Below are 27278 nucleotides of genomic sequence, written 5' to 3' on the forward strand. Positions count from 1 at the left end.
CTAGTAATTAAATTACTTTTAGATCAAATGTATATTTAACCCTTAATCAGCGAAGCTCCATAAATGTTTTAATGAAACGATGTTCCATGTTTTTATTTGTTTTTATCTTAATCATCAGTTTCCGCTTCTAGTGTTCTCCGAGTCATGGTGTGTACTAAGCCCCTCCAGCTACTTGCTTCGTTTCAGTTTTTCATACTGAATCTTCCTTCATTTTTTCCCCTTCTCATATTCTTTTGTATTTCATTCTTCCATTTTTCGTGATTTTCTTTATGACTGTTGTTCTATTCATTTTCATATGTGGAAATTTATTATCTAATATTTTTTTTACGCTAAAAATACTTGTAGATGATAGACACACGTTTAAAATAATGCAGCTTTTCCATTTCATACAATCTATTACATGCGTCACAGCGGTAGTGTCTCGAAGAAACATCCTAAGAAAGCGCATTTTCTGTGATAAAACGAAGGCTTAAAATACAGTAATTAAATGAAAGGGAAAATAATCTGAATAATGATGGAAAAATGCATACAAATTTGATTCCTGGACTTCCGAAGACTCAAATCTAGATCTCTTGCTCGTAGAGTGAGTGCTACTAATATTAAAGTTTTATTCATGTATTACCCCTCTATAATCCTGCGATCAGCTTTATTCCAGCATTAATCCAAACATATTGCTGTTGTTGGGAAATAGTCATCTTATTGATATATATAAAATGCAATTTGATTGTAGTCTTTCTTTTCTCTCCCCGTTAATTTTTTACTTTAGTGCCTCTTGAGCTATACAAAACCAAATCTATCGTTGATATAGAAGTCACTCCTGTGACAACAACGAAGACAACCAGTGCCGTTTGATCAGAAGAAAGATGGATAACCGTTGGTACTTACTAGATGGTGTTGGCGTTGCCGTGAAAGGAGTAGCAAAACTCCGGTGTAGAAAGCCAGCATTAACAGCGAGGGGAGCCGATATGCTGACCACACATCACCCAAAAAGCATTAAGTGCTAAAGACAAGTGGTAGGCTATGCCTCCTAAGACTGTTGTACCAGGAGTTCGTTTTGTAAACGAAGTTTAAGAACAATGAAATATTGCGATTTTAGGTCAGATATTTAAAGGTGAATGTCGTTCAAATAGGTGAAGCATGTAATATAAAATTAAGAAAACCCTTCAGAGTGGTGGCATTACCAAAGATAAAGAGTTGCAACAGTTAATGTGAATTTCAAACTGAAATTTTTAGATGCTTTTGTTCTAAGTGAATCAGAATTGTTGCGGACTCTCACTCGGACTTCCTTCTAAAACTGGTGGATTTTTTTTCTGTCTTCTCAGTTTGCCTCATTCATGGAAGATTTTCGAGTATCACTCATGGATTTGTCATTCTCATGCCTTGCTGAATTCTCTTTCAGATTCAATAAAGCTGTTTTAACATATTTCAATTTCTATCTTCCAAACTCCCAGCACAAAGCTTGTAGTTTCTCAGTCAAAACATGTCACATGTTTGATTGTATAATCTCATTATTCTTTCATTTTGATCTTTTTCATTATGTTAGCTTCTTTCATTGTTAGTGAGAAAATTAAACTATAAATTATTGGAAGCTGAAAAAAACACAATTTCAAGTGTGGAATCGGGACGCGAGAGGGGCAGTCTTCTGCTTCTTGATAATGAATATTTCATAACAGACTGACTGACTAACCAACTCAGAATGTTTAGATTCGCAAGTAGATTATCTCAGCAAGGATAGGTACTACGAATCATAATAATGTACATTCCTCAATTCTTTTTCATTATATATTCTTATATTTTACACCACACAACAAATATTTGCATAAAACATTCTTAATGTAATACATTTAGTTTCTTTTAGAGGAGCTTAGTAGTTTAGTGGTAGAGCGCTTACCTTTGACACTAAAGGAGCTAATTTTTGGATTGATGAAAATATATCTTTTTTTAAGGAAAAGAATAATTAAGACAATACTGGTTCTGTCGATAACTGAACTGAAGAACATAATCATTTGAATAGCTTAAAGTATTCTAATAACTCGTATGTACAGTAAATTTTCACTTGCTCCATTCTAATACTCAACTCTATCCTTCTTAAATTATTGTGAGTCTTTTATCCTCAATCCGATCTATGTATTAAAACTAAATGCTCAAATAATTTCAAACTATCCAATGGCTATTAACAATATTAACCTTGTGTCTAATACAATATAATAATAAGATATGTATCAACTCTTGTGCACTTTTTTGCCTCCTTATGTTCTCTTCTTCGGTTTTCTCGAAAAAGAAAACTTTTTTTTGTTATTCTGTTTCCTAATACATACAAAGAAACTCTGTTTCGATCCCGGTTTGTGTCCTGTGAACTTGTGGTGAACAGTAGTGTGTACATGGTTTTTTTCTGGATTCTTCAATTTCTTCTCACATTGTCATTGCATCGGTTATTTCACATTTATTTACTTTGATCCGTTTCCTTTAACCTAGAGGGCATAATCATCGGACGTACAGGTAAAACTACGAATTTGATTTCATTTATTTTATAAGGATAGAAGCGAAATATATCGTCCGGAGGAAAAGGAAAAAAGAAATGATATCCTGAGGATATTAATTGCAGTTTATGTAGTCTTAGGCGCTATGTGGTATCCAAGGGTGAAATTTTCATAAATAGACTTACAGGATATTTTATTTTAACAAAAGAGACACTGACCAAAGCTTAAAACTTTACTTTATTTTAAATTATAATTTGTAACTGTTTCGGATATCTAGCATATCCTTCTTCAGACACGATCGAAATTAATGAAAATACAGACTCTGTAAAAACTCTTAATTTTTTTACAGTTTTTACAGTATTTTCATTAATTTCGATCGTGTCTGAAGAAGGATATGCTAGATATCCGAAAGAGTTACAAATTATAATTTAAAATAAAGTAAAGTTTTAAGCTTTGGTCAGTGTCTCTTTTGTTAAAACAATTAATCCAAAGCCATGAATAGTCTTACTATAGGATATTTTAGTTTATAAAAATGTGTTTTATTTTTGAATTCGGATTAAATTACAGGAAATCATATTAACATTTTATTTAAATTCATACTTACAGGTGACCGAATATTTCCACCTCAGGCTGGTTTAAGTTACTCTACATGGATCTGCGTTGATAAATACTCCGATCCCCGAACGGATCCACACTGCGTAAGATTGTTGACTTTGGTAAGGAATCTACATGGACGAGAAGATCATCTAGTTTGTCTTGCCATTGTATTGTCTGCACGGGATAAGGCTGTTATCATAACAACGCAAGAAACTGTTATGCCGCAAAGTAAGTTTCAGGGGAATGTTCCTCATACTATTTAGATACAATTGAAGACGTCAGTGCAAGAAAGGGACAGCTCCAATTTTACATTTTGTTCAGGATTAAAACAAAGTATTATTGAAATCTATTTACTCTACTTTAGCCTCCAAACGTTTTGCAAAGAAATGGGTTTTACCCATATAATACATTTCTTTACAAAGTATTTGGAGCCTAAATGAAAATAAATTGCGTTTTAACTTTTTTTTTTTTTTTTCAATTGTGAATCAGATCCGCAATTGGAGCTATCCCCTTCTTGCACCAAGGTCTTCAATTAAGCCTACACCAAACGTTAAAAGATTAAACGAAAAGAATTTGATCGAATGAAAGAGAAATTGGTTCAGTTGAGTTATAGTTTCGAAAATATGTAGGTAAAACATCATACAGTATGCAATAGAATCAAATTTAACTAAATTAAGGATACTACCGGTTACATAATTAAAGTCCACACGAAGTTTGTAAAATAATATTTAGGAGTATATTCTGCATTTTTGGATTACGTATTTTTGAATCGAATTTGTATGTTTACAAAAAGCATATACTAATAAGGTTTCTCTGTTTTATATTATTCAACTTATGATAATTTTAGCCCTTTAGTGCACTTGTAGTTCTCATATTTTATCGTATTGTTAGAAATAGTTACACTAAATCTATTTATCCTAAAAATACAGGTAGTAGACTGTTTTATAGTGATACTAAAACATACTGTAGCGCGTAAATATATTTTGAACAAAATCTCGAATCAAAAATACTACATGAAACAGCGCCCTAAGTAGAATTTCTGAATCCACTTTATTGGAAGTCCTGTTTTTCAATGACTTAGCCGTTACACAAGGATGTGAAATACAATTCATTGTAATTTCACACATAAGTACTAAGGAAAAGTACTTGTGTATAATTTGATTTATAAACGATGTCATTTTTGGAAAAGATACGTTTTAATAATGTCTTACTTTTTACAATCCGAAAATATCGGTTAACTCAGTTTGGGCGCGATATAAATAGACATGAAAGAAATTAAAGTTATATACCTACAGATCAGTAATTCCTTTGCTGGTATTGCTAAGATTAATAATCTCTAGAATGTTAATTGATTTTTTATTTAATTCTTCTGCAGCACTAAGGTTACGAATAATAAGACCTAGTAATTAGTGTGCACTGAACGATGCTGGAGTCGAATCCAGTGCAATTGAAGTGTGCACAAACTATCATGCAAAATAATATCGCACAAAACAGACTCTTCCCCACCATACTATTTCGTCTCCAATAGAGCTGAATTATAGACACAGCGTCACAGGTGCTGGCTAGAGTGTGTTCAGTTACTGGTGTATTGATAACAGGTAACTTCCAGTAATGTACATATATTGGCAAAAATTAAACGTTTGGCGATCGGTCCCGGGTTCCTTTCCTGGTGGGGATACTAGGTCGAAAAAGTGTAAAAAGCTTTATCAGGCCAGCCATCCTGAATGAGGTTTTCCTTGGTTTTTCTCATTCACACTAGCACATACCAGGATGGTACCTAAACTTATAGGTCCAGGCCGCTTCCTTCCCTAATCTTTTCTAATTTCCCTTTCCCTGGATAGTGTGCTCGCCTAGGGACGTCATCTCTCATACGTGACGGGCTAAATGGCCATAGATGCCGAAAGCGTAGAAATCTAAATCCTAAATTTAAATAAATAAATAAATAAATAAACGTTTGGTATTTAAAGCGTCAGATGACATATTTGACTGTACTAAACAATAGATGCCGTATTTAAAGTAATAGATATCGACTATAAGACGACCTTGAATATAAGATTATCCCCTATTTTGAAGAGTCTTAAGAATTTTCTTATATTTAACGAATTCTGAGTAACCACAATTGAAAATTTTGTTAATATAAAATATCTTAAAGTACTAGTAAAATACGCTGCTGTAATAAAAACAAATACGGTAATTACGGTACGTGCATTTTCATTTCCACAACCTTCTTTACCGTCTTTAAAATCGAAACAACAATGACTACAACAATGAGAGCGGAGGGTTAACGTTTGGTATAAGCTATTACAAAACGTAAAAACATTAACCTTAACTACTGAAGGTTAATCTGCAAATGTAAGATAACTCAGTAGTTTTCTAATGACAAACTTTGAGAGAGAGAGAGAGAGAGAGAGAGAGAAAACTCTTACGGATTTTGTAGTAATACGTAAAACTTCAAAGGCAAACGAATCATAAATTAAAAATAATAGTAATAGCATGACGCAATTTATGAACATTTTTAGTATGTTCATATAATTAATTGTAGGTGTTGGAGAATGGGAACCAGAAGTTTGTGGAGATTCAGGAGCTCGAGTTTGGTGTCCGGACCTCCTTCAGGAAGGGCAGTGGCATCATCTGGTGTTTGTCCTAAATAGAGCAGTGTTGAAAAACTCGTCATTTTCTCTGTACGTTGATGGACAACACGTACACACGCAAAAGGTAGGTAAAACGATGATAGCATGTAAATAAAGAGATATTATTAGTTGACGTAAACAGTATCAAAATAATTTTAAATAATTGATGGTAATGTAACAGAAGCATATCAGCAAATTTTAATGTCTCCAGATGTTAACTTCTTATTTCTGCTGGAGAATACTATTTATGCAATAAATCTTGTCTAGGATAGTGTTCAGTGATTTTGCCTTCGTAGAAGGGAAAACTTGTTTATGAGCATATCGGAATGCATGTAATGGAGCTTTATTTCTAGTCACAGAAAAATCTAATAAAATGATAAATAATGCTAATTCAGAATAGAAATTGTTTGAATTCAAAACTGAGTAATATTTTGTCTCGTACTTTCAGTTGCATTATATTTCCCAAAATCCTGGAGGAGGAGCTGCAAATTTAACTGTTGCATCATCAGTGTACGGTTACGTTGGAACTCCACCTGCTTGGAGAAAACACTCTAAACTGTCGTGGAAGCAAGGTCCTTGTCACTTAGTGGAAGAAGTGTTGAGCCCTCAAATCGTAGGAACGCTTTATACTTTAGGTCCTCATTATATGGGAAGCCTTCAGGCCCCTGAATTGAATGGTAATTTCTTCAGAAGTAAGTTCGTTTTTATAAGCTATAACATGTTTTATGTTGTGCTTAGGTATGTAGATGAATGTGATGTAGTGTAGAAATGAAGAAATCACCATATGGAACGCTACAGCTACAGCTGGAGATTGTAAGTATACTTAGCTATGTAAGAAAGTATTAAGTAGCAAGTGTTGTATATTAATGTTGACACTGAGTACTAGATGGTATTATATATCTATTTTCTAATACATTATGTATAGCGTATTTTCTCAAATACCAAATGATAGTTGAATTCATAATTTAAACTAAAAATGGTTTTAAAATTACAACTACATTGCTTATAATATATGAGAGGTATATCCAAGTTAAGTCATTGTCGGACCCAAATCTATATGCATAAAAGTTATGTAAACAATGGACTTCTGATACAGGCTTAAAAAATATAAATATATTTTTCTTTGCATCATTTATGAAGGTATTAACAAATGTATCCCCTTATCATGAACTAAGTTCATGATATTGCAGGTAGATATATCTTTCGTACATAGCTGTGAAGTTATACAATGTTCCTAGCAATGTAATACTTATGGCAGAACATCTTTAGAAATTTTCTTTTCTGTACGGAAAACCGATTTTTCGTAATAGAAATAACCCTTCTTGTATGAAGGAGAGAACCATACTTGCATCAATTCCTTCATTTTGAATAAGAGGAATAGATCTGAAAATGCCTAGTGAGACTAAAAAAATGAATGTAGGGGATGGATAACTACATTTTATTTTATTTTTTTTTTATTTTTTTTTACAAGTTCAACTATTTTTACTTCTTAGTAAGACCACTATAAGCAAATTTTGCCACACACCCAAGTTCATTTTTGCTTTAGTGTTTTGCGTAATTGCTGCAATAGTTTACGGTGTGGAATTCGCGACTTATTTCAAAATCATAATGTACACCTAATGTACATCCATCGTCACTATTCGTGGATTAAAATAATAATAATCTTATAACGGATGACCAACATGATGTAAAATCTTGATCTCTCTCTGTCTCAAATGAAATGAACAAACGTTAAAGTTTGCCAATCAGACACTTTAGACAGGTGCAGATATTCACAAAGTAACGTCGAAAGTGAATCACACAATCCAGGAATTTATGCAGAAGATGCTGCAATATGTTACTAGATGCCTCAATATTTTATTCCTATCACTTTCAGACGAACACTCTTTGACTCGTTTTCGATGCTTGTACGTCCACACTTGAAAGTAACTCTTCCAGATTTACATTTAACACGGCTACTAAATTTTACCGTAAACAACTTTAATTTCATTCTGAAACTGTGTGACGTAATCACTCTAAGTTCTAAAAAACGTTCCTTCGCGTAACTTGGATGTCCTCTCTGCATCAAACAGACCTGTAAAACAAAGACACATGATTAAGTTTTATACCATATTCGAGATCTCAGTTTCTTCCAAGTTAGGACAAATTTGAAATACGCTTTTTTTTTCGCCAAGTCTACTTTTTATTAATGTGTAATAATTCGAAACTTAGATGATTTAAATACGTGAGCTAGAATTTACCAAAATCGAATTTTCAATACTCTTTAAAATAAAGTGCTAAACTGCCTATTTGTATTTTGTTTAAATTTTCTGAACATATTCCATTGAGTGATTATTTCTTTTCCAATTTTACAGGTATTGATACAACAGCTCCTTTAGTATCAGAAGATAAGATAATTTTTGGTTTAAATGCGAGAGCTGTATCTCAGCTAACTTTGGCAAAAATTAGGAAAGTTTACAGCAGAGCTGATAATAAATCTATTGCTAAGCAAGTAAGTATAGTGTTTGTTCATGTAAAAGAAGGAAAAATGATGGTGATAGAAGAGTCTATTTATTTATGTGAAAATATAGTAGTTTCATTTTACATTAAAGTGCTTATTTGGAGCTTACAAATGAATTACACGTAACATTATATAAGATTTCACGACTATTTTTATTATTATTAATATTTATATTTCTTGGAGTCCTTGTTTCACCGAGCATCCTAAAATCTTTTGAGTAGTAGAGTGGTATAATTTACATATGAGAACCATCTTTTCGTTTTGTACAACCTGAGCTTACATCAAGTTCCGTCGTGGCTAAATATCGAGACTAGTGTTCGGTTCCCAATGAGTGTGTGGGGCTCAGATTTCATCTCAAACTACTTATTCTTGTCACACACAACTTTAACGCTGAAAAGAAATATTAATCTGTGTGACAAACAACTAACTTAAATATGACTTACAAAATGACGTATATTTATTATGTAGATTGGTTGGATTCGGGTTTAGCGTCCCTTTCAGCATCGATGCTATATGAAACGATCTACAATTCAGGGTAGAACCCGAACCGCTGTGACACATTCAAATTTTCAATTTCTCTCAGTGGGAAATAAACCCAAGACCCCGTGCAAGAAGGCGGGAATGCTAGCTATTAGATCAGCGGGAAAAGCTAAGTTATTGTATAATGACATTAAGTTATTATATGGGCATTGAGTTGTCCAAACACAACCAGAGTTATGATACAGTCCATGTGACCTGAGTATTAGAGTTCCGATCTCAAGTGTGAGAAGGTGTATGACTGGTCAGGAAGCGAAATGAAGTTTTGACTCACCGGCTCGGTAAGCTGGAGACCCGAATTCGGTTCTAGGTCCAGTCTTACACTTTTACTCTTAAAATAAAATAATCATCTTAAATCGCACAAGAAATAAAAACTTTTTAATATCTAAGTTACTACAATGATGTGATGCATAAGTTGTCAGAGTAAATGTTATTTTTGATAGATAAGAACAATGACCTAGAAAGCTACAATTTATGTAAGATAGGGAGAAATTTCTGTAATAGTTTGATATTCTTTTTATCAAAACCTACTTTACGTTACTAATTAAGATGGTAATTAATTAAGAAATCTATAATTTTTCATGCCATTCGACCCAGAGAAAACGTATTATAGAGTGACACTGCATCTTAGTTGGTAGGCACTGAAGAAAAAGTGTGTCCTCAACATCTGTATAATTCAAGGTATGTATGATGGATGTGGGACAATATTAAGGAGCGCGTTTAGAATAACAGAAAAGTGCATAGTTAAAGTGGGAATTCATCAGGGATAAAGTCTTAAACTAGTTGTTTTTGCTGTTGTGATGGGCGAGATTGCAAAGGATATCCAAAAGTTAACACTTTGGAATGTGCTATTTGCGGATGACATCGTGCTGGTGAATGAGACAGACAACACTGTAAGAGAAATTAGATACCTGGAGAGAAAAGGGCTTAGGCACAATATTTACATTGCCCATTCAACAAAAATGCAATCAAAAGTACAAGAATAGGATTGGACGGAGAAGTGGTAATGACGAAGAAATTTGAGTACTTGGGATCAATATACAGGAACATGCAGGAATGGAGGAAGATTTAAACAGCAGAATTAGCAGCGGCTGGACGAAATAGAGAGAAGCGGCAGGAATATTCTGCGATTGTAGACTATACCAATGCACTTTAAAGTAAAAGTTTACAAAACAACAGTGAGACCGGCTATATTATACGGAGCGGAATATGAAAGAATAGAGAGGAAAAGAAGTTGCATGTTGGGGAAATGAAGATGCTGCAGTGGAATGACGCGGAAGGACAGGATTAAGAATAAAGTGATGGGAGGAATAGTAAAAATGAGATCAGTAGTAGAAAAACTGCAAGATGTTAGACTTCGATGGTTTGGGCATGTAAGAAGACCTTTGGAATATGTAGCTCACCGAATGGATGCTATAGAACTGAATGGGAAACGAGCATGAGGCCGACCAAAAAAGAAGTGGAGTGATTGTATGATGCAGCGTGGCGTCATAGTGGATATGACACAAGGTAGAAACAGGTGGAGGATAGCGATCCGGAAAGCCAATCCCAGCTAACTGGGAAAATGGTTTAGAAGAAGAAAAATAATTTTTCATCCCATGTGATCTAAAGATCATTTGTATATTCAGGTTGGCGAATTAGAGATGTTTTTCGTAATTTTCTTCATTCTTTCTTTAATCAGAAATGTATTATTTTCTCTTTTTGTTCCTCATTTAACGTGTGTGGAATTAAAGCTGAATATTTACTTTTTCAGTTAGGGATGTCATCTCATGAAAATGCAACACCTATACGAGTATTACATAATTCCGCAGGACATCTCAGTGGTCCAGCACGTTCTTTAGGAGGAGTTGTTCTTGGATACTTAGGAGTGCGTGTGTTTGCTCCAAGACCTGTTGCAAAAACAGTGGAAAATGTTGGCGGTTGTTCTGTTTTGTTAGGTAAGTAAAAATTCAGGTCAACAGGCTTCGCTCGCAGAGTGAAATAATGTTTTTAGTAAATAGACTAAAGTGTTTAATAGTCGTGTCGTCTTGCGAAGTTTGAAAATGATAATGGAAATTCTTATTAGTTACTTTTGAATTATAATACGAGTACAGTATGTGATTTTTCTGTTCCAAATTGTGAAGTGAAATGAAATAACATTTCTAGTTTTATGTCCCACGTTTATGTGCTGTAGGCTAAGGAAGACGCATAATTAATGAAACTAGATGATTATGCAGAAATTGATGGGATAAGAATGTGAGAAGAAACTCGAAGACCTCGAAAAATATTAGCCCTCGCTGCTGGTCTAGCGACTAGCACTAGTTCCTTTGGTGCACATAGTCCCGAGTTCAATTCCCGGTAAGAAAGTACAAAAAATAACTTTCACAATCATTCACTTTCATTAATCATCCGCATCTTTTAGCCTGACGGGGATAACTGTGCGACGTTGAACTAAAATTTCATTTAATTCCCGAGAAAACATGCTGACACGATGTTGTCTACCACGAACCCCCATGGCATGAGATTGAACGAGAGACCCCTTGTACTAAGATGAGCGCTCTACCACTGAGCACTGTGCTTTTCAAATAATGAGAGCAGATGACACTGAAGAGAGAGAAGTTAAAATATCATTATATTTTTTTTGACAATGACATTAATTTAAAAAATCACGTAGAAAGAATAAATATGAATTTTTGTTGGTCTTTGAGTAACGAAAAAAAAAATGAATATTTCGTATAGAGGTTGTACATTGTGGACACAATCGTTGATAATATTTAAAACGATTAAAAACTTACCAGAAGCGTTGAAAATGTGGGAGTGCAAAAAAATAATGTTCAAAATTAACTGGATCGAGCGCAAAAGTCAATGAGGATGTACAAGAAGGGGGGGGGGGGAGTAATATGGAGTATAAAGAGGAAAATAAATCAGATAGGAAGTAATTTGAAAAATTGTATTGTGATTGGAGGCATGGTGGAAGGAAAAGGAGGGAGAGAAATGTACAAAGATTGTGTTAAAACAAATTCTTGCTACACCAAGAGGAATCTCTTAATTGAATGAATAAAATGAAAGTTCTAGCTTAACATCGTACGATTATGCACCAAGACGGAGACAGTAATGATGAGAACGAATGAAATGATGGAATGAAGAAAGTGGGAGGAACCAGGAGAATCTATGCGTACGGTGTGTGTTTAGTACAAAGTTCATTTGGCACGAGATAAAATCGAACCAGGGACGCTACACACCAGAGGTGAGCGCTCTACCGCTGATCTACCGCAACATCTAAAGTGAAATTGTTAATTACCATAGAATCCTTAAAAACACGGAATCTACTCAATCTGTGGTAGATCATTTGCTAATTATGTCAGAGTACATGTTGACGATAATATGCTCAGAACGGTCGTACGCTGTGTATATATTATTTTTACAGATTACTTCATTGGTTAGAACAAATGTTTTCTTTTAAGTACAAGTTATCTATAGGAATAGCGTATAGGAAATAAGATTTAGTTGTACCGATTTATCTACTCAGATTTACAGTATGAACTAAAAGTTTTTAAGAACTTCAGGTCACTTTTAATTAAGTTTAAACATCAGTACAATTAATTAATTAATATTAGTTACTTTAACCCAGTTTCCTTTTCCATTTCTTTTTACTTCTAATATTTTTAAACTGTAGACGAATAATTTTAGATCCTTTTTATTATTATTATTATTATTATTATTATTATTATTATTATTATTATTAACGGAATTATTGATTCAAAAAAAATTGTACTGATATCTACTCAAAAAGATACACTAGACTTAAAAGAAAATAAATAAATAAATAAATAGGAAGTGCTTTGGGATTTCAAATTGTCACCTATTCGTAAAATCTCCATGTATGTTGAGATGGATATCACATAGTTTCTAAAAATCAGACAATTACCATTGGGCATAAACGATACTACCTCTTTGGACGTTGAAAAAGATGGAAAAGAAATACAGTAACTTCGTGTCATCATAAGTAAGTACGACTTATCTGATCGCGTGTAACCGTATCTAGATAAACGAAACAAAAGCATAGTCTTGCAGGGGTTTCTACATACCTGAAAATTCAGGAAAACTACATTTGCTCAGAAAAAGTCAGTAAAGCGTAAAACTATTAGGGAAAGTCAGTAGCATGTAAGTAGTGAGGGAAATTTATCAAGTATACATCTTATGAACAAAGAAACTGAAAATAGACTACAGCAGGCACCGAGTATATAGAAAATGCATATTTAAAAAATTATGATATTTTTAAATTACTAGGTAAATTGAGATGAGCTCACTTGTAGCTAAGTCAGGAAGGTGTCTGACTGCCAATCCAGCAATCCGTATTCAATCCTAGTGGGTGAAGAAGGAGTTTTTCCACCCAGGTCGTAAGTCCCGGAGGTTGGCTCAGGGGACAACTCTCTATCGAAACTAATTCAAAAAAATAAAATTAAAATTAAAAAAATAAAACAAAAAAGTCGGAAAAATCGAATTTTCTTGAAAGGGAAAGTGGAATGTCGGAAGTTTCTTGTAGCAATGCTAACGAAGCTAGTGGAGACGTGTCCTTTGAAGTTACGTGGAATTAAACATTGACATTAAAGTAGTGCAAGAATTTAAAAAAAGTAGCTTTTCAAGTTTTAGTGCTATTAATTTCGTAAGTAGTTTGTATCAGTCAGGTTGTGAATTTGTAACTGAACATTCAATTATAATTTCATGTAATCAGTATATGTAGACTGTGTATACTGTTATAGTCCACGAAGCAGATAGCTATAACAAAAGAAATTGAAATAAGAATATTAAAATACGATATAACCTTTGTAGGAAGGTTCATATATTTCTTACTGTGTAACAAAACATTAAATTCTAATAGCAAGGTGGTATGGTCGGTTATAAGGGGAGAAGACCGACAAAAGAAAGTCAAGTGAAACTTACGTTGAAGTCAGGGAAACTAAAACTAAGATACATGTAGAAATTGTCTTGTGATAACTGCGTAAAATTGTAGCAATCTTACTTCGATCCTCCTCTCCCATGGGTGTCGAGCAAAACTACAAGTTCTTATTTTAAGGTGATATGATATACAATACTAGGTGTGTAATATTATATGTTAATACCGGTAAAAGGAATTAATAATTTAGGCAGAAATAAGAAATAAGATATCATTATTATTGTAGTTTGTAACACATTTATTTTTATTTCCTTAAAGGTTTGATTGCAATGGCTCAAGACGTTGAAAGTTTGTATGCTGCAGTGAAGGCCTTAGTATGTGTTGTTCGAAGTAATAGAGCTGCCCAACAGGAAATGGATCGTCGAAGAGGATATCAAACATTAGCTATGCTTCTTCACAAGAAACGATCCCTACTTAATAGTCATATACTTCATTTAGCTTTCAGTTTAGTGGGAACTGTGGATAGTGGTCGAGAAAGTTCTTCCATTCCTAATACTACTGCCTTTCACGATCTACTTTGCGATCTTGAGGTATGTAGTGCTGAACAGATAGGCTTTAGCTTTATAAACTAAGATTTTATTTAGGAAATTCACTTGTAAAATCTGCTTTTAAGAATTTAAGCATAGCTAACTTGTATAATGTGGGATAAAACAAATAAAACTATAAATGTATGTTATTCAGGCGCTAAATGCAGTTGCAGCTGCATGTTTGGTATAGCTTTGGAAAGGATCAATCAGTTTACTCCTTCGTCACAACTGTTGAATAGTTCGTATGCATTTTATCATTCATAAGCATACTACACGGGTATCTGAAAATTTATTTGCTGATATAGTGCCCATATCGTTGTACTTACGATAAGTATCTTATTCCGACAACCGCCCAAGTAAAGATTCTAACAAAAACTAATATATATAATAAAATGAACTGTTTTTCTAGTGGTAAAGGGGTGTTGGTAAAGGAGTGGCTACGCCATTGTTCACATTCAAGTTAAGGTGATTTTTATTACTATTAATAATACTGTGTTGTTGAATCGTTTGTTTTCGGCGAACCAATATTCCAGTTTCTTTCATTATTTGGAAAACTAGATGCTGAGTTAATGTGTTTCAAATACAGGTGGAAACTTATGTAGGAACATCTAGTAGGAACTTCCGTATCTGACCTAAAATTAATACACAAAAAAGTGGTGGTCTGAACTTAACGCCCGTAGCTCATTCCGAATGTTTTATAGGAGTGTTCGGAAAATTTACTCATCTGAATAGTACATGTAACCACTCCGGGAGGTCACATATTAATATATCATGTTATACACATGCTGGGTGCCTATCTGGACTATACCATCCCACACTCGCTGTAGATCTTGGCGTAACTGAGTGATGGTCGTTGCCGAAGTCTGTACAGTGGTAGGTGCTGTCACATCTGTTCCATAGGTGGTTATGGTATGAGTTATATATGAATGACATTGTTTAGGGACGCATGCGACAGATATCTTAGCCATAGCAATAACTAACTATTTTTAGATATCTAGGCATCAATAATTCTTATACCCGTATTTGTGAACATTCTCTTTAGGGTGAAATGAAAGTAATTGAGTTTCGGAGAATGATTTTTTAATGCATACAATTAACGTTTAATTCGTGTCTGTGAAAATGGTCCAAATTAGTATTTATAAATTATAACTTTAATGTTCAGCTTGGTCCAGGTTGGATACAGTTTGTTCTTTCTATTCCAAGTGGTTTTGTTCTTCAACTAATACTAAGGTGAGATACTCACTGTACTGTGGCGAAATGGTAGGTACATGTACCTACAAAAATATACTTGTATTTGTTAATGTATGAACTTACACGATTACGTTGTCTAAGATAGTTGACTTCGGTATGTGGAAACAAATTTAAAGTCAGGATTGCAGAGTAGTTTTACAGGTAAAGAATTCTTAAGTTAATCATAAATGTGTTCTTACATATCCAGAGTTTCCTTTCACCATCTTTTGCAAGTCATTTAAAAGTGTACTGAATTGAAAGTACAATTGCGAACAAAAGTTTAACGTAGTCCTTGACACATGTGTATTTGATACAGCTTAAGTGTAGACTTACAAGAAAGGCCAGGTTAGCGGGCGTTAACCACTGAATCCTTTGGCAGTGAGAGACTTATACCCCATAGCAGAACATGCTGCGATCTGCGATGTGATCGCAGAAACTTTGCCGCGCCTGTGCAGAAAAATTGCCAGAGGAAAAAACAATATAGTCAACAGAAAAGTGTAAAAACATGCCTGTTATGTGTAGATGCCTTAAATACACGGACGACTCGCATACATATAGTTTAAACTGTTTATTACGTCACGTAAAGTGGATTTTTAACAATCACAAGTGTTTCTTCTGCAGAAAATTTTTGAAGAATTCCTGCAGAAAATTTTGACTTACAAAAGCTCATCGCAGAAAGAGAAAGAGAGTTTTGCCATCGGGGACTTGTATTATTCTGTTGGGATTCCAAAGTGCCTGCTAGAGGTGAAGACAGAATTGATGGCTTCACAGAAGTACCATACACTAGTCATATGCCTCTGAATGAGGACCAGTGATTAACAGGATATGTAGTGTATTATCCTCCTACCAGAATGAAGGATATGAGTCCTGGAAGACGAGTGCGAATATGTATTAAATTTTTCCATACACACATACAGGGTGGGCGGGAATTAAGTCCCTATTAAAAATTGTTTATAACTTTTTTTTTAATACTTAACCAATTTTCATGAAACATTATGCTCATTACAATGGTATAATTTATTACATGAGATCTCGTTTATGTCCACCATGGCGCAACGTTTAACCATGTGCGAACGGGCTCAGCTGGCATCCCAATACGAAGTATGGCAGTCCGTGGTACAAGTACGGAGATGATGCTGATGTGTGAAATGACCTCGTGCCTCGGTAGATGTAACGATCATAAGAAATTGCGATTTGAAACTAATGAACACAAGTTCTGTAGCAGATATTAGGAGATGCGGCCGCCCCGCAAGATTCAGAACGAAGGAAAATGTGCAAGTGATTCAGGGAATGTTCAAGTCCTTAGAAATCACAAAAACAGGCATCTCACCAAAATGGTTTCACTAGACACACAATTTGAACTTTCCTAAAGGAAAAGTTGAATTTTCGTTCATGGAAACCTCATTTCACACGTCCTGCTCGTGCGTGGCTCGACACATATTTTTCAAGACTCTGGTTGGAACGTGGCCCCCTTGAATGGCCACCAAGAAAACCTGATCTACGCTTTGCGACTTCTTCCTCATGAGATGGGCGAAAGAGGAATTTTGTCGCACAAAATCTAAAATTCTTGATGAATTGGAAAAGCGAATTCGCCGAGTTCTTGCAAATATACCACTGGAGTATCTGCAGAAGATTGTCACAAACATCCCCAACCGTTTACAAAAACTGGTGGATAATAGTGGTGCGTATGTGGAATTTTAGCAATGCATAACAGTTCTACCACGGAGCGAGAAGTTTTTTCTTTCATGAAAATTGGTTTAAGCATTAAAAAAGTTATAAACAATTTTAATAGGGATTACTCCATCCATGCTGTATGTCTACGGACACACACACGGTCGTCGCAGTATCTAAGTATCGCAGTATCTGAGACACACTCGTTCCTGAATACTATCACCCTCCATTCGTCTCTCGGCGACGAATAATTGTGCAAGCAAAACACGGGAACGTAGACATACCTCCAGTAGTCAATTGTTTAGTGTTCGTGAACTCAGTTGATGGTCATGGTGGCTGGGTTGCAGTAGTGGTCGCTGTTCTGTCGCCCGAACGATCCATACGGCCAGGCGATACTGGTTACGTTTCATTTCACTGGGAGAAAATCCTGGCGATCTCCCATCGTGGTTGCATTTAAAACTGCGTAATTGCACAGTAAGCTTTCGCTGCCGTTACACAGACAATGATCCACATACAATGAATTCGCGCACAAAGATACACGTCGTTATCTGAAGAACTTTTCAAACAATTGACAACAAGTCCTTAACAGTTTTCTACAGTGGTACATGTGCTTTGGCCTTCAATTAAAGCATGTCCTGTACAGGCACATATTCTATAGTGGAATTTCGTTCGAATCGTATGATGCATACGGGATGTGTTAAATGAGTTTCCACCATTATATTTTATAGGAGGACATATCTAAAAAAGCTGGAGCAGCGTACCCCCTTGCATACGGTCACAAATGAATAAATAAACAGTATTATGAGATTCACGAGATCTTTGTGAAGCTTTAATCATTTTTAAATGGGAATTATTAAAATGAAGATAATAAAGAATAGAGAGAGATTGTGAGTAATACAAGTAATCTTACGCATAAGCTGGAGATCATTCCTAAATTATTTTCAAACATAATTATGGTCTAGGCTTACATTCAATGTGTTTGAGTAAGAAAAATGAGTTACCAGTGTCCTCTGTAATATTTTTCGTGTTTTCTTTTGAGAGATTAAATACCATATTTTAATGGAATGTGAGAGGAAGACAAAAGTTTAATTACCGTTGATAAAACATGTGAGCAAGACAAAAGATTAATTACACTTGACAAAACATAATTATTCGTTAAAATATTGGTCAGAATAGCAGACATAAATTTCCAACTGTGGCATTTGAAACTGCTATTCTAAGTACAGTATATATAATAAAATGATTTTCTATGCGTACACTCGCTTTCAAATCTTATTTTCTTATGTGGTAATGGATATTCGATTCTTTATTTTATATATATTTACATACAAATATCATTTATTGCAGCTCTTAAAACTGTTATAAAAGCGTCAAATAATCTAAAATCTCATATACTTTTGAATTACCATGCCAGACCAAAGGTAAAATGTATATTGATGATTCAGGTTTGAGTTCATTTTAGTGCTCATTATAGGTTACTGAGAAAAAACATAGCCTTTATACTAGTAATATATTAATAAGAATTTCTTTTAAAAATGTATGTTTTTCTGTTATTTGTTATTTAAGATACTTGTACTTTTTAGGTGTGGCATGAAGCTCCAGGAGATTTACAACGTTCTCTTTTTGAGCACTTGTATGAATTAGTAGCAGAGTCTAGTGAGCAACGGAATAATTTAAGAGTATTAAAAATTGTTTATAACTTTTTTTTTAATACTTAACCAATTTTCATGAAACATTATGCTCATTACAATGGTATAATTTATTACATGAGATCTCGTTTATGTCCACCATGGCGCAACGTTTAACCATGTGCGAACGGGCTCAGCTGGCATCCCAATACGAAGTATGGCAGTCCGTGGTACAAGTACGGAGATGATGCTGATGTGTGAAATGACCTCGTGCCTCGGTAGATGTAACGATCATAAGAAATTGCGATTTGAAACTAATGAACACAAGTTCTGTAGCAGATATTAGGAGATGCGGCCGCCCCGCAAGATTCAGAACGAAGGAAAATGTGCAAGTGATTCAGGGAATGTTCAAGTCCTTAGAAATCACAAAAACAGGCATCTCACCAAAATGGTTTCACTAGACACACAATTTGAACTTTCCTAAAGGAAAAGTTGAATTTTCGTTCATGGAAACCTCATTTCACACGTCCTGCTCGTGCGTGGCTCGACACATATTTTTCAAGACTCTGGTTGGAACGTGGCCCCCTTGAATGGCCACCAAGAAAACCTGATCTACGCTTTGCGACTTCTTCCTCATGAGATGGGCGAAAGAGGAATTTTGTCGCACAAAATCTAAAATTCTTGATGAATTGGAAAAGCGAATTCGCCGAGTTCTTGCAAATATACCACTGGAGTATCTGCAGAAGATTGTCACAAACATCCCCAACCGTTTACAAAAACTGGTGGATAATAGTGGTGCGTATGTGGAATTTTAGCAATGCATAACAGTTCTACCACGGAGCGAGAAGTTTTTTCTTTCATGAAAATTGGTTTAAGCATTAAAAAAGTTATAAACAATTTTAATAGGGATTACTCCATCCATGCTGTATGTCTACGGACACACACACGGTCGTCGCAGTATCTAAGTATCGCAGTATCTGAGACACACTCGTTCCTGAATACTATCACCCTCCATTCGTCTCTCGGCGACGAATAATTGTGCAAGCAAAACACGGGAACGTAGACATACCTCCAGTAGTCAATTGTTTAGTGTTCGTGAACTCAGTTGATGGTCATGGTGGCTGGGTTGCAGTAGTGGTCGCTGTTCTGTCGCCCGAACGATCCATACGGCCAGGCGATACTGGTTACGTTTCATTTCACTGGGAGAAAATCCTGGCGATCTCCCATCGTGGTTGCATTTAAAACTGCGTAATTGCACAGTAAGCTTTCGCTGCCGTTACACAGACAATGATCCACATACAATGAATTCGCGCACAAAGATACACGTCGTTATCTGAAGAACTTTTCAAACAATTGACAACAAGTCCTTAACAGTTTTCTACAGTGGTACATGTGCTTTGGCCTTCAATTAAAGCATGTCCTGTACAGGCACATATTCTATAGTGGAATTTCGTTCGAATCGTATGATGCATACGGGATGTGTTAAATGAGTTTCCACCATTATATTTTATAGGAGGACATATCTAAAAAAGCTGGAGCAGCGTACCCCCTTGCATACGGTCACAAATGAATAAATAAACAGTATTATGAGATTCACGAGATCTTTGTGAAGCTTTAATCATTTTTAAATGGGAATTATTAAAATGAAGATAATAAAGAATAGAGAGAGATTGTGAGTAATACAAGTAATCTTACGCATAAGCTGGAGATCATTCCTAAATTATTTTCAAACATAATTATGGTCTAGGCTTACATTCAATGTGTTTGAGTAAGAAAAATGAGTTACCAGTGTCCTCTGTAATATTTTTCGTGTTTTCTTTTGAGAGATTAAATACCATATTTTAATGGAATGTGAGAGGAAGACAAAAGTTTAATTACCGTTGATAAAACATGTGAGCAAGACAAAAGATTAATTACACTTGACAAAACATAATTATTCGTTAAAATATTGGTCAGAATAGCAGACATAAATTTCCAACTGTGGCATTTGAAACTGCTATTCTAAGTACAGTATATATAATAAAATGATTTTCTATGCGTACACTCGCTTTCAAATCTTATTTTCTTATGTGGTAATGGATATTCGATTCTTTATTTTATATATATTTACATACAAATATCATTTATTGCAGCTCTTAAAACTGTTATAAAAGCGTCAAATAATCTAAAATCTCATATACTTTTGAATTACCATGCCAGACCAAAGGTAAAATGTATATTGATGATTCAGGTTTGAGTTCATTTTAGTGCTCATTATAGGTTACTGAGAAAAAACATAGCCTTTATACTAGTAATATATTAATAAGAATTTCTTTTAAAAATGTATGTTTTTCTGTTATTTGTTATTTAAGATACTTGTACTTTTTAGGTGTGGCATGAAGCTCCAGGAGATTTACAACGTTCTCTTTTTGAGCACTTGTATGAATTAGTAGCAGAGTCTAGTGAGCAACGGAATAATTTAAGAGTAGTGCGAGATCTGCAACTTGTTCAGCAGTTACTGCATATTCTAGCTGATATCAGTAACCCAGCCACGCGGCAAGTCCTACTTTCTTTGCTTGGCGCGTTGTTGAACGGACAGCCTCGGCCATCTGATCTGTTAGGGTAAGCGTTTAAGAATACAATAATTTTCTTTACCATTGCGAAATTCAATGTAAAGTTAAATTTTATTATGTTATTGAATTCGTAATATTATTCTTCTTTCTTTTTCTTCTTTTTTATTTCTTCGCTGTTATTAAGATTATTAACCAAAAATAGATATTGACATTAAAAAGGGATAGAAAAACTGTAGAAAACTAGATATTTCATGAAATAGATCGGTAGTAAAGAATGACTGCTAGACCATTTTATTTGTATACGATGATTTTAATTACAAGTGCTTTCCAATTTTCTGTATGTGCGCCAGCAATTTTCAATATATAGTAATTTATTTTGCGACAGGTAACCTTTAATATATAGCAATTTATGTGCTCCCAGTAAGCTGTGTAAATGCCGAAGTTGTATCGCAAACCGAAATATCTATTTAGTTAAGCTATTAAAAACATAATTGTTGAAATTAGACTTGCTGATTTATCAACCAGCTGATTTGCTGATTCTTCTTGAAGATTGGATTGCCACAATTCGGAAAGTCAGTCAAGAAACAATTGAAATATGTACTTTTGAATAAAAGAAATAATGAAAATCCGTAGACAATTTAAGTGAGGATTTATTTCTTCCTCCAAAATTCATTCTTCAATTTTGAAATTTGCATTTATTGAAAATTGACTTTTAAAAGAATTTTCCTCTACAGTATTGTAACCATTATTTTTTTTAAAATGTTTGTATAGGTAATTGGAAATACTCATCGAACCTTAGATAATCCTGGATAATGTCGTGTCAAGTACCAATATACATCAATAAACAGAACCAAAGGTAGAGGCACAGTAACGTAGTGAACAACTGTGTCTCTCGTATGGGGAGTTTCAGGTGTTGAAACCGTGTCGAGTTTGTGAAACTTGCGGTGAACAACACCGAATCCTGAAGTTTTCTTAATGTTTATACGTTTTCTCAAAGCTCCCTTGAGGTGACATGATGAGCATAGGCACTTTTGTCACAGGTGATCCCGCTTCGATTCTCGGTGAGAGCTCATGTGGTTCTGATACTACATTAACGTGTCATATAACCTTTGTACTGAAGAGGCCATTAAACTCCAAATCGGTCAGCTTTCTATTGTTGTCAAAAGTCCGTCAATTGTTTCAATGATTTACTTGTTTATCTTTCCCGTGATGGACATAAATAGGGAACGTTTAACTAAAGTATTCGTTTCTTAATACTATATATGTAATAATTATATGAAAATGATAAATACATAATTTGTTATATTCTATAGCGCCGGCTTAATTTTGTCCATCGTTTTGTAACCGTGAGGCCATTAATCTAATCAACACCAAGACTTCGGTTTAAGTACGGGAAGTTTTATTCCTAGCAAGGTTTGAACCTACGAACACATGCATAGAAAGCGAACACGCTAGGAGAGTTCCATCTTGGATAACTGTCATTCTGTGGAGTGTTCTTGAGTTTGATTCTCACTAGGAATATGTGTTAAACTCAAAGTTTCACATAGCATCAGTGTTGAATAGAGTCGGTAAATGTAAGCAACCAATTAACGAGTAGTCTAGTCAATAAGCTGGAAGTGTAATTGAGTTAAAAATGCTAAAGTACATGCAAAGTGTTTGTTTTCTCTTATATACAATATAATTGAATGTATGTATAAGTGCTATCCAGAAAGTCACGTATGTTTCGGCGAGGTGCCGCTAGAGGCAGAGCAAACGCCGCCAATTTGTGCAGAGACTTCCTCCCGTTCAGTACGCATCCAGCTGTGGACGTGTGAAGTTCGTGTTGCTTCTGCTCTGTTTATAATACGTTGTTAACATGAGTGCTTCGATTAACTATCCTGCAAATTGTGAAGTGAGACGAGTCGTACGGTTTTGTTGGCGAAAAACACTGAACTGAGTGACACACATGGGGGCACGGTGGCTCAGTGGTAGAGCGCTTACCTCTGGTGCGTGGTGTCTCTGGTTCGATCCCCGTCCAACTAAGTTTGTGGTGGACAACATCGTGTGTATGGTTTTCTGGGGGTACTCCCGTTTCCTCCCACATTTCTTCTACCAATTCTTCCATCATCATTTACTTGCCTTAATCATCGTCTCCCTTAGATTACCCGGTATAAACATGAAACGTTAAACTGAATGAACTGAGTGACCCTCATCGACAACTGTGTAAAGTTTACAGTAAACATGTGATGAGTGAAAGTTGAGTGAGACTTCATGTTTAAGGATAGCCGGACATGTTCACGATGAAGACCGAAATGGGCTACTGAGCATTGTGACAGATGAACTGGTTGCAAAACTCAATGACAAGATCCCTGAAAATCCAGGCTTTACAATAACAGAACTCTCGTTTAAGTTTCTGCAAAATTCACGGAGCGTATTGCATGAAGTTCTGACCCAAAAGTTAGGCTACCATAAGTTTTGTGCAAGATAGGATCCGAGAAACAAAACACAGCGGTTGACAGCCGCTCTGAAGTTCCTTGAGGCACATAACAAAGACGGCTATTCTTTTGTTGATCGTATTGTTACTGGGAATGAGATTTGGGTTAAGCATGTTAACAGTAAAAGAGAAGTTAGGATACACCAGCTAATAGAAGTTGGAACACCAGTTAAAAAAAAATAAAATAAAAAAAAATAAAATAAAAACTGCAAATTAAACCTATTGCGTATGTCTTTTGGAATAGGGAAGATGTACTGGTAATCGACTTTTTGAAAGATGGTGCAACAATTGCAAATGCCGAGGAAAACTGAGTGCAAAGGCTTTGCGGTTTCATGACAATGCACTTGGCCAAGTGGACTCATGAAACCTTACTGGCCTTTAATCGGGAGGTTTTCGATTATCCACCATATAGCCCGAATCTAGCACCAAGCAACTACCACTTTTTTTTTTCTCCCACATGAAAACCTGGCTAGCAACGCAGCGCTTTGATGACGACGGAGGCCTTCAGGCTGGCGTACAGGAAAGGTTAAAAGTCACGTGCGGTAACTTTTTATGACAATGGATCTTATGAGTTTATTCATCGCTATGATAAGTGCCTAAACTTGTATGGTGACTTGCACTACTTGTATGCCAAAAAGTAGTGTAAGAGTCGCTTCAAAATGTATACAGTGAAAAATGTCTACCTTTTTATTCCAAAACGTGAGTTACTTTCTGGATAGCCGTCGTAGGTTTGTTCTTTTATACGTTGGCTTGGTGTGTTTGTGGCGTACTTGTAGCTTTTAGGCAATCGCAAGAAAGAGACCGTAGGATGTTAGGATCTTTAAAATCTATATCCTAAGAGAGAGGAGTGTCCAAATTTATATAGGGTGTTTCAAAACAACACACAACGTTTGGAAGGTGATTCCTGATACCATGATAAGACGAAAAGTATAGATCATCTTGGGTGCACAAATGCTTCCTTTTCTGAATTATAGGCTGCCAAAAACATGAAAAAAAAAAAAAAATGAACTTTGAATGTCCATAGATCCTAACCTATACGATCTACCGTAGTCGGGTCAGGACTTCAGTTAGGAACTATGTGCGCCATCCAGAAATATATGTTCCAAAATCCTTAGGTACTCACGCAACAATTTTTATAGAGGGAGTTTGACTACGGGCATATAATTGAAATACTCAAGAACTACCTCTATAAAAATTGTTGCGGAAGTAACGTAAGATTCTGAAACTTGGAAATGTTATATAGAACATATACTAGTTTCTAAGTGAAGTCTTGACATGACTACGATAGATCCCGTAGTTTTGGAGTTATGGATCTTCAAAGTTCAGTTTTTCATGTTTTCGGCAGCCTATAGCTCCGAAAGAAAGCATTTGTGCACCCAAGTTGTCTATACTTTTTGTCTTATCTTGGTGTCAGGAATCACCTCTCAAACGCTGTCGGTGTTGTTTTGAAACATCCTGTAGATATGTGAATACCTTCAAGTTCGACAACCCAAAAGGCTATTCTGCTATACAGGTTGCATATTGTTCAGAATATGCTAAGAAGTGACACTTCTGCTAGTTATCATATAAAGTTGATGCTGCTAATTCGTATTGATTGGAAAGTAAAAAATGATATTTTCTTCAAGAACTTTTTTTCTATTTAATAGGGTATAATAATAATTGTATCATGAGTCAACTTCAAAATGAAAGTTTTGGTAAATTTATACATTTCGTACTATGTACATTTTTAATCACATGTTTCCTTTTCTGTACACAAAAAATAAACTAGATACATAACTATAGGACTTCGACGGAATCTCAGAGAAATTGTAGACTCGTAAAACCATTGAACTTACTTATGAAACAAATTATGGTTAAAAAATCTGTAGTAAGAAGGCTGTGGTGACTTTTTCTGAGATGCAACAAAACTTAATTTATTTTTGAACAGATTCGGTCAGTTCGTAGCCGCCACATTGCCAGTGTTTTCTATTAGTGAAAAGCAGCTGGTGCTTCAGGAACCTCATATAGAACAGCAAGACCGAGACGGCGGAGGAGATGGTGAGAAGGAGAAGGATACAGGAGACCATATTAGCAGCATACTGTTACGAAATCGGTGTCTTCAGCTGCTTCATTCTCTCTTATTTGTTGGGAAGAATAGTGTAAATGTAGGGTAAGTTACATCACTACCTTAATCAGTTAATTGTATCAGTTCCTTCTTCACTCTAATCAGTGAAATAGTAATGCTGTATTCATCTTGTGACTTGTAAACGTCAATATGAATATACAGAAAATTCATTTTAAAGCATTGTTTCTATCAGTAAAAAGAACATGCGACGTTTGATATACTTCTTGCGTATAGAAACCTTGAAATACTTCGAGGCATTAATTAGAGATACTTGGTATTAATAAAATAGAATTCATAAGTATTTTTTTAAATTTTATTTTATTTTATTTTTTTAAATATAACGTATGTAGTTCTTAGGTAAATAACGTATTGGACATACATTTTTAGATACTAAGAAATCGTACATTTCAAGTGTTGGGGTATCATATAAAAATGCCAGAAATAACAGATTGTAGCAAATTAAGAAAAGTTCTCGATAAAACAGGAAAAAAAAAAAACCGAATAGATTTTCCTCTATTTTGAAATATTCTCGGATTAAAAGACAGTCTCAAAATTCAAATTTAAAACCAGTCTTAATACTAACAAGTGTATCGAGAACTCATTAATCGTATAACCAATATATATATATAACAATATATATATATAACAAATAGAATCAAGTACATATACTGGATCCGAAAAATAATACCTCATATACTGGTCTTTCAAAATATTAGTATATGAAGATAAACAAATGTCCTCAACTGATAGCAGTGTAGTCACGTTAAGAACAAATTAAAACAAGAAATTCGGAGCAAAAATATACACCTCATGTCTGCATTTTTAAAATAATTTATACAGTGGTAAAAATAATACCGTACTGTCTATCCTATTCTAACCTACTAATAACTCAAGTTCCAAAACATCCTATCATAAACTACCGAAAATATAGCTGACACGCTCAAACAAGAGTACAGTTGAGTGATGCGATTTCTTAGTACATACAAATGTAATGGCTTGGCCAATAGGCTCGATGAAAGTTACTCTAAGAAAGAAAGTACAAATTAAACTGATAAATGCTCAACTGTATTCAAACGTATCATCTTGCCTGAAGACATTTGTTACATTTAGTTTAAACACTTAGAAAATGTTACATAAGGAAAATCATGAATGCTGCTTGTACAAGTAACCAAGAAAGTTTGTGCCGTTTTCGTCATTCATCAAATACGATCCACAAAAATCTTAAATACTTTTATTCTTCGAAATAATCACATTGGCTTCCAAGACACGTTCCCAATGAGAGACAAGCTTATAAATATCCTTTTTGATTTTTTTTTCTGGAGCCCAAAAATTGATAAAGCCTTTGTGACATCGTCGTGTTTTCTAACTTCGTGTTCTCGCAGGAAGTTATCCATGTCCAAAAACAGGCATAGT

General features: G+C 34.8%; 1 protein-coding gene across 1 annotated transcript in view; it reads left to right on the forward strand.

The window, feature by feature from the left end:
* The window catches only part of bchs (WD repeat and FYVE domain containing 3 bchs), a 232287-nt gene that overhangs the window by 92080 nt on the left and 112929 nt on the right, over nucleotides 1-27278 (forward strand). Inside the window, exons 19-26 of the mRNA XM_081770205.1 lie at nucleotides 3087-3305; nucleotides 5620-5792; nucleotides 6156-6399; nucleotides 8062-8198; nucleotides 10498-10681; nucleotides 13939-14210; nucleotides 21105-21337; nucleotides 25689-25910. Coding sequence (XP_081626331.1) covers nucleotides 3087-3305; nucleotides 5620-5792; nucleotides 6156-6399; nucleotides 8062-8198; nucleotides 10498-10681; nucleotides 13939-14210; nucleotides 21105-21337; nucleotides 25689-25910 — 1684 coding nt within the window. The remainder of the gene's footprint in view (nucleotides 1-3086; nucleotides 3306-5619; nucleotides 5793-6155; nucleotides 6400-8061; nucleotides 8199-10497; nucleotides 10682-13938; nucleotides 14211-21104; nucleotides 21338-25688; nucleotides 25911-27278) is intronic.

The sequence above is a fragment of the Thermobia domestica genome, chromosome 1, assembly GCF_964235325.1.
Source record: "Thermobia domestica chromosome 1, izTheDome1.hap1.1, whole genome shotgun sequence".
Classification (NCBI taxonomy): Eukaryota; Metazoa; Arthropoda; class Insecta; order Zygentoma; family Lepismatidae; genus Thermobia; species Thermobia domestica.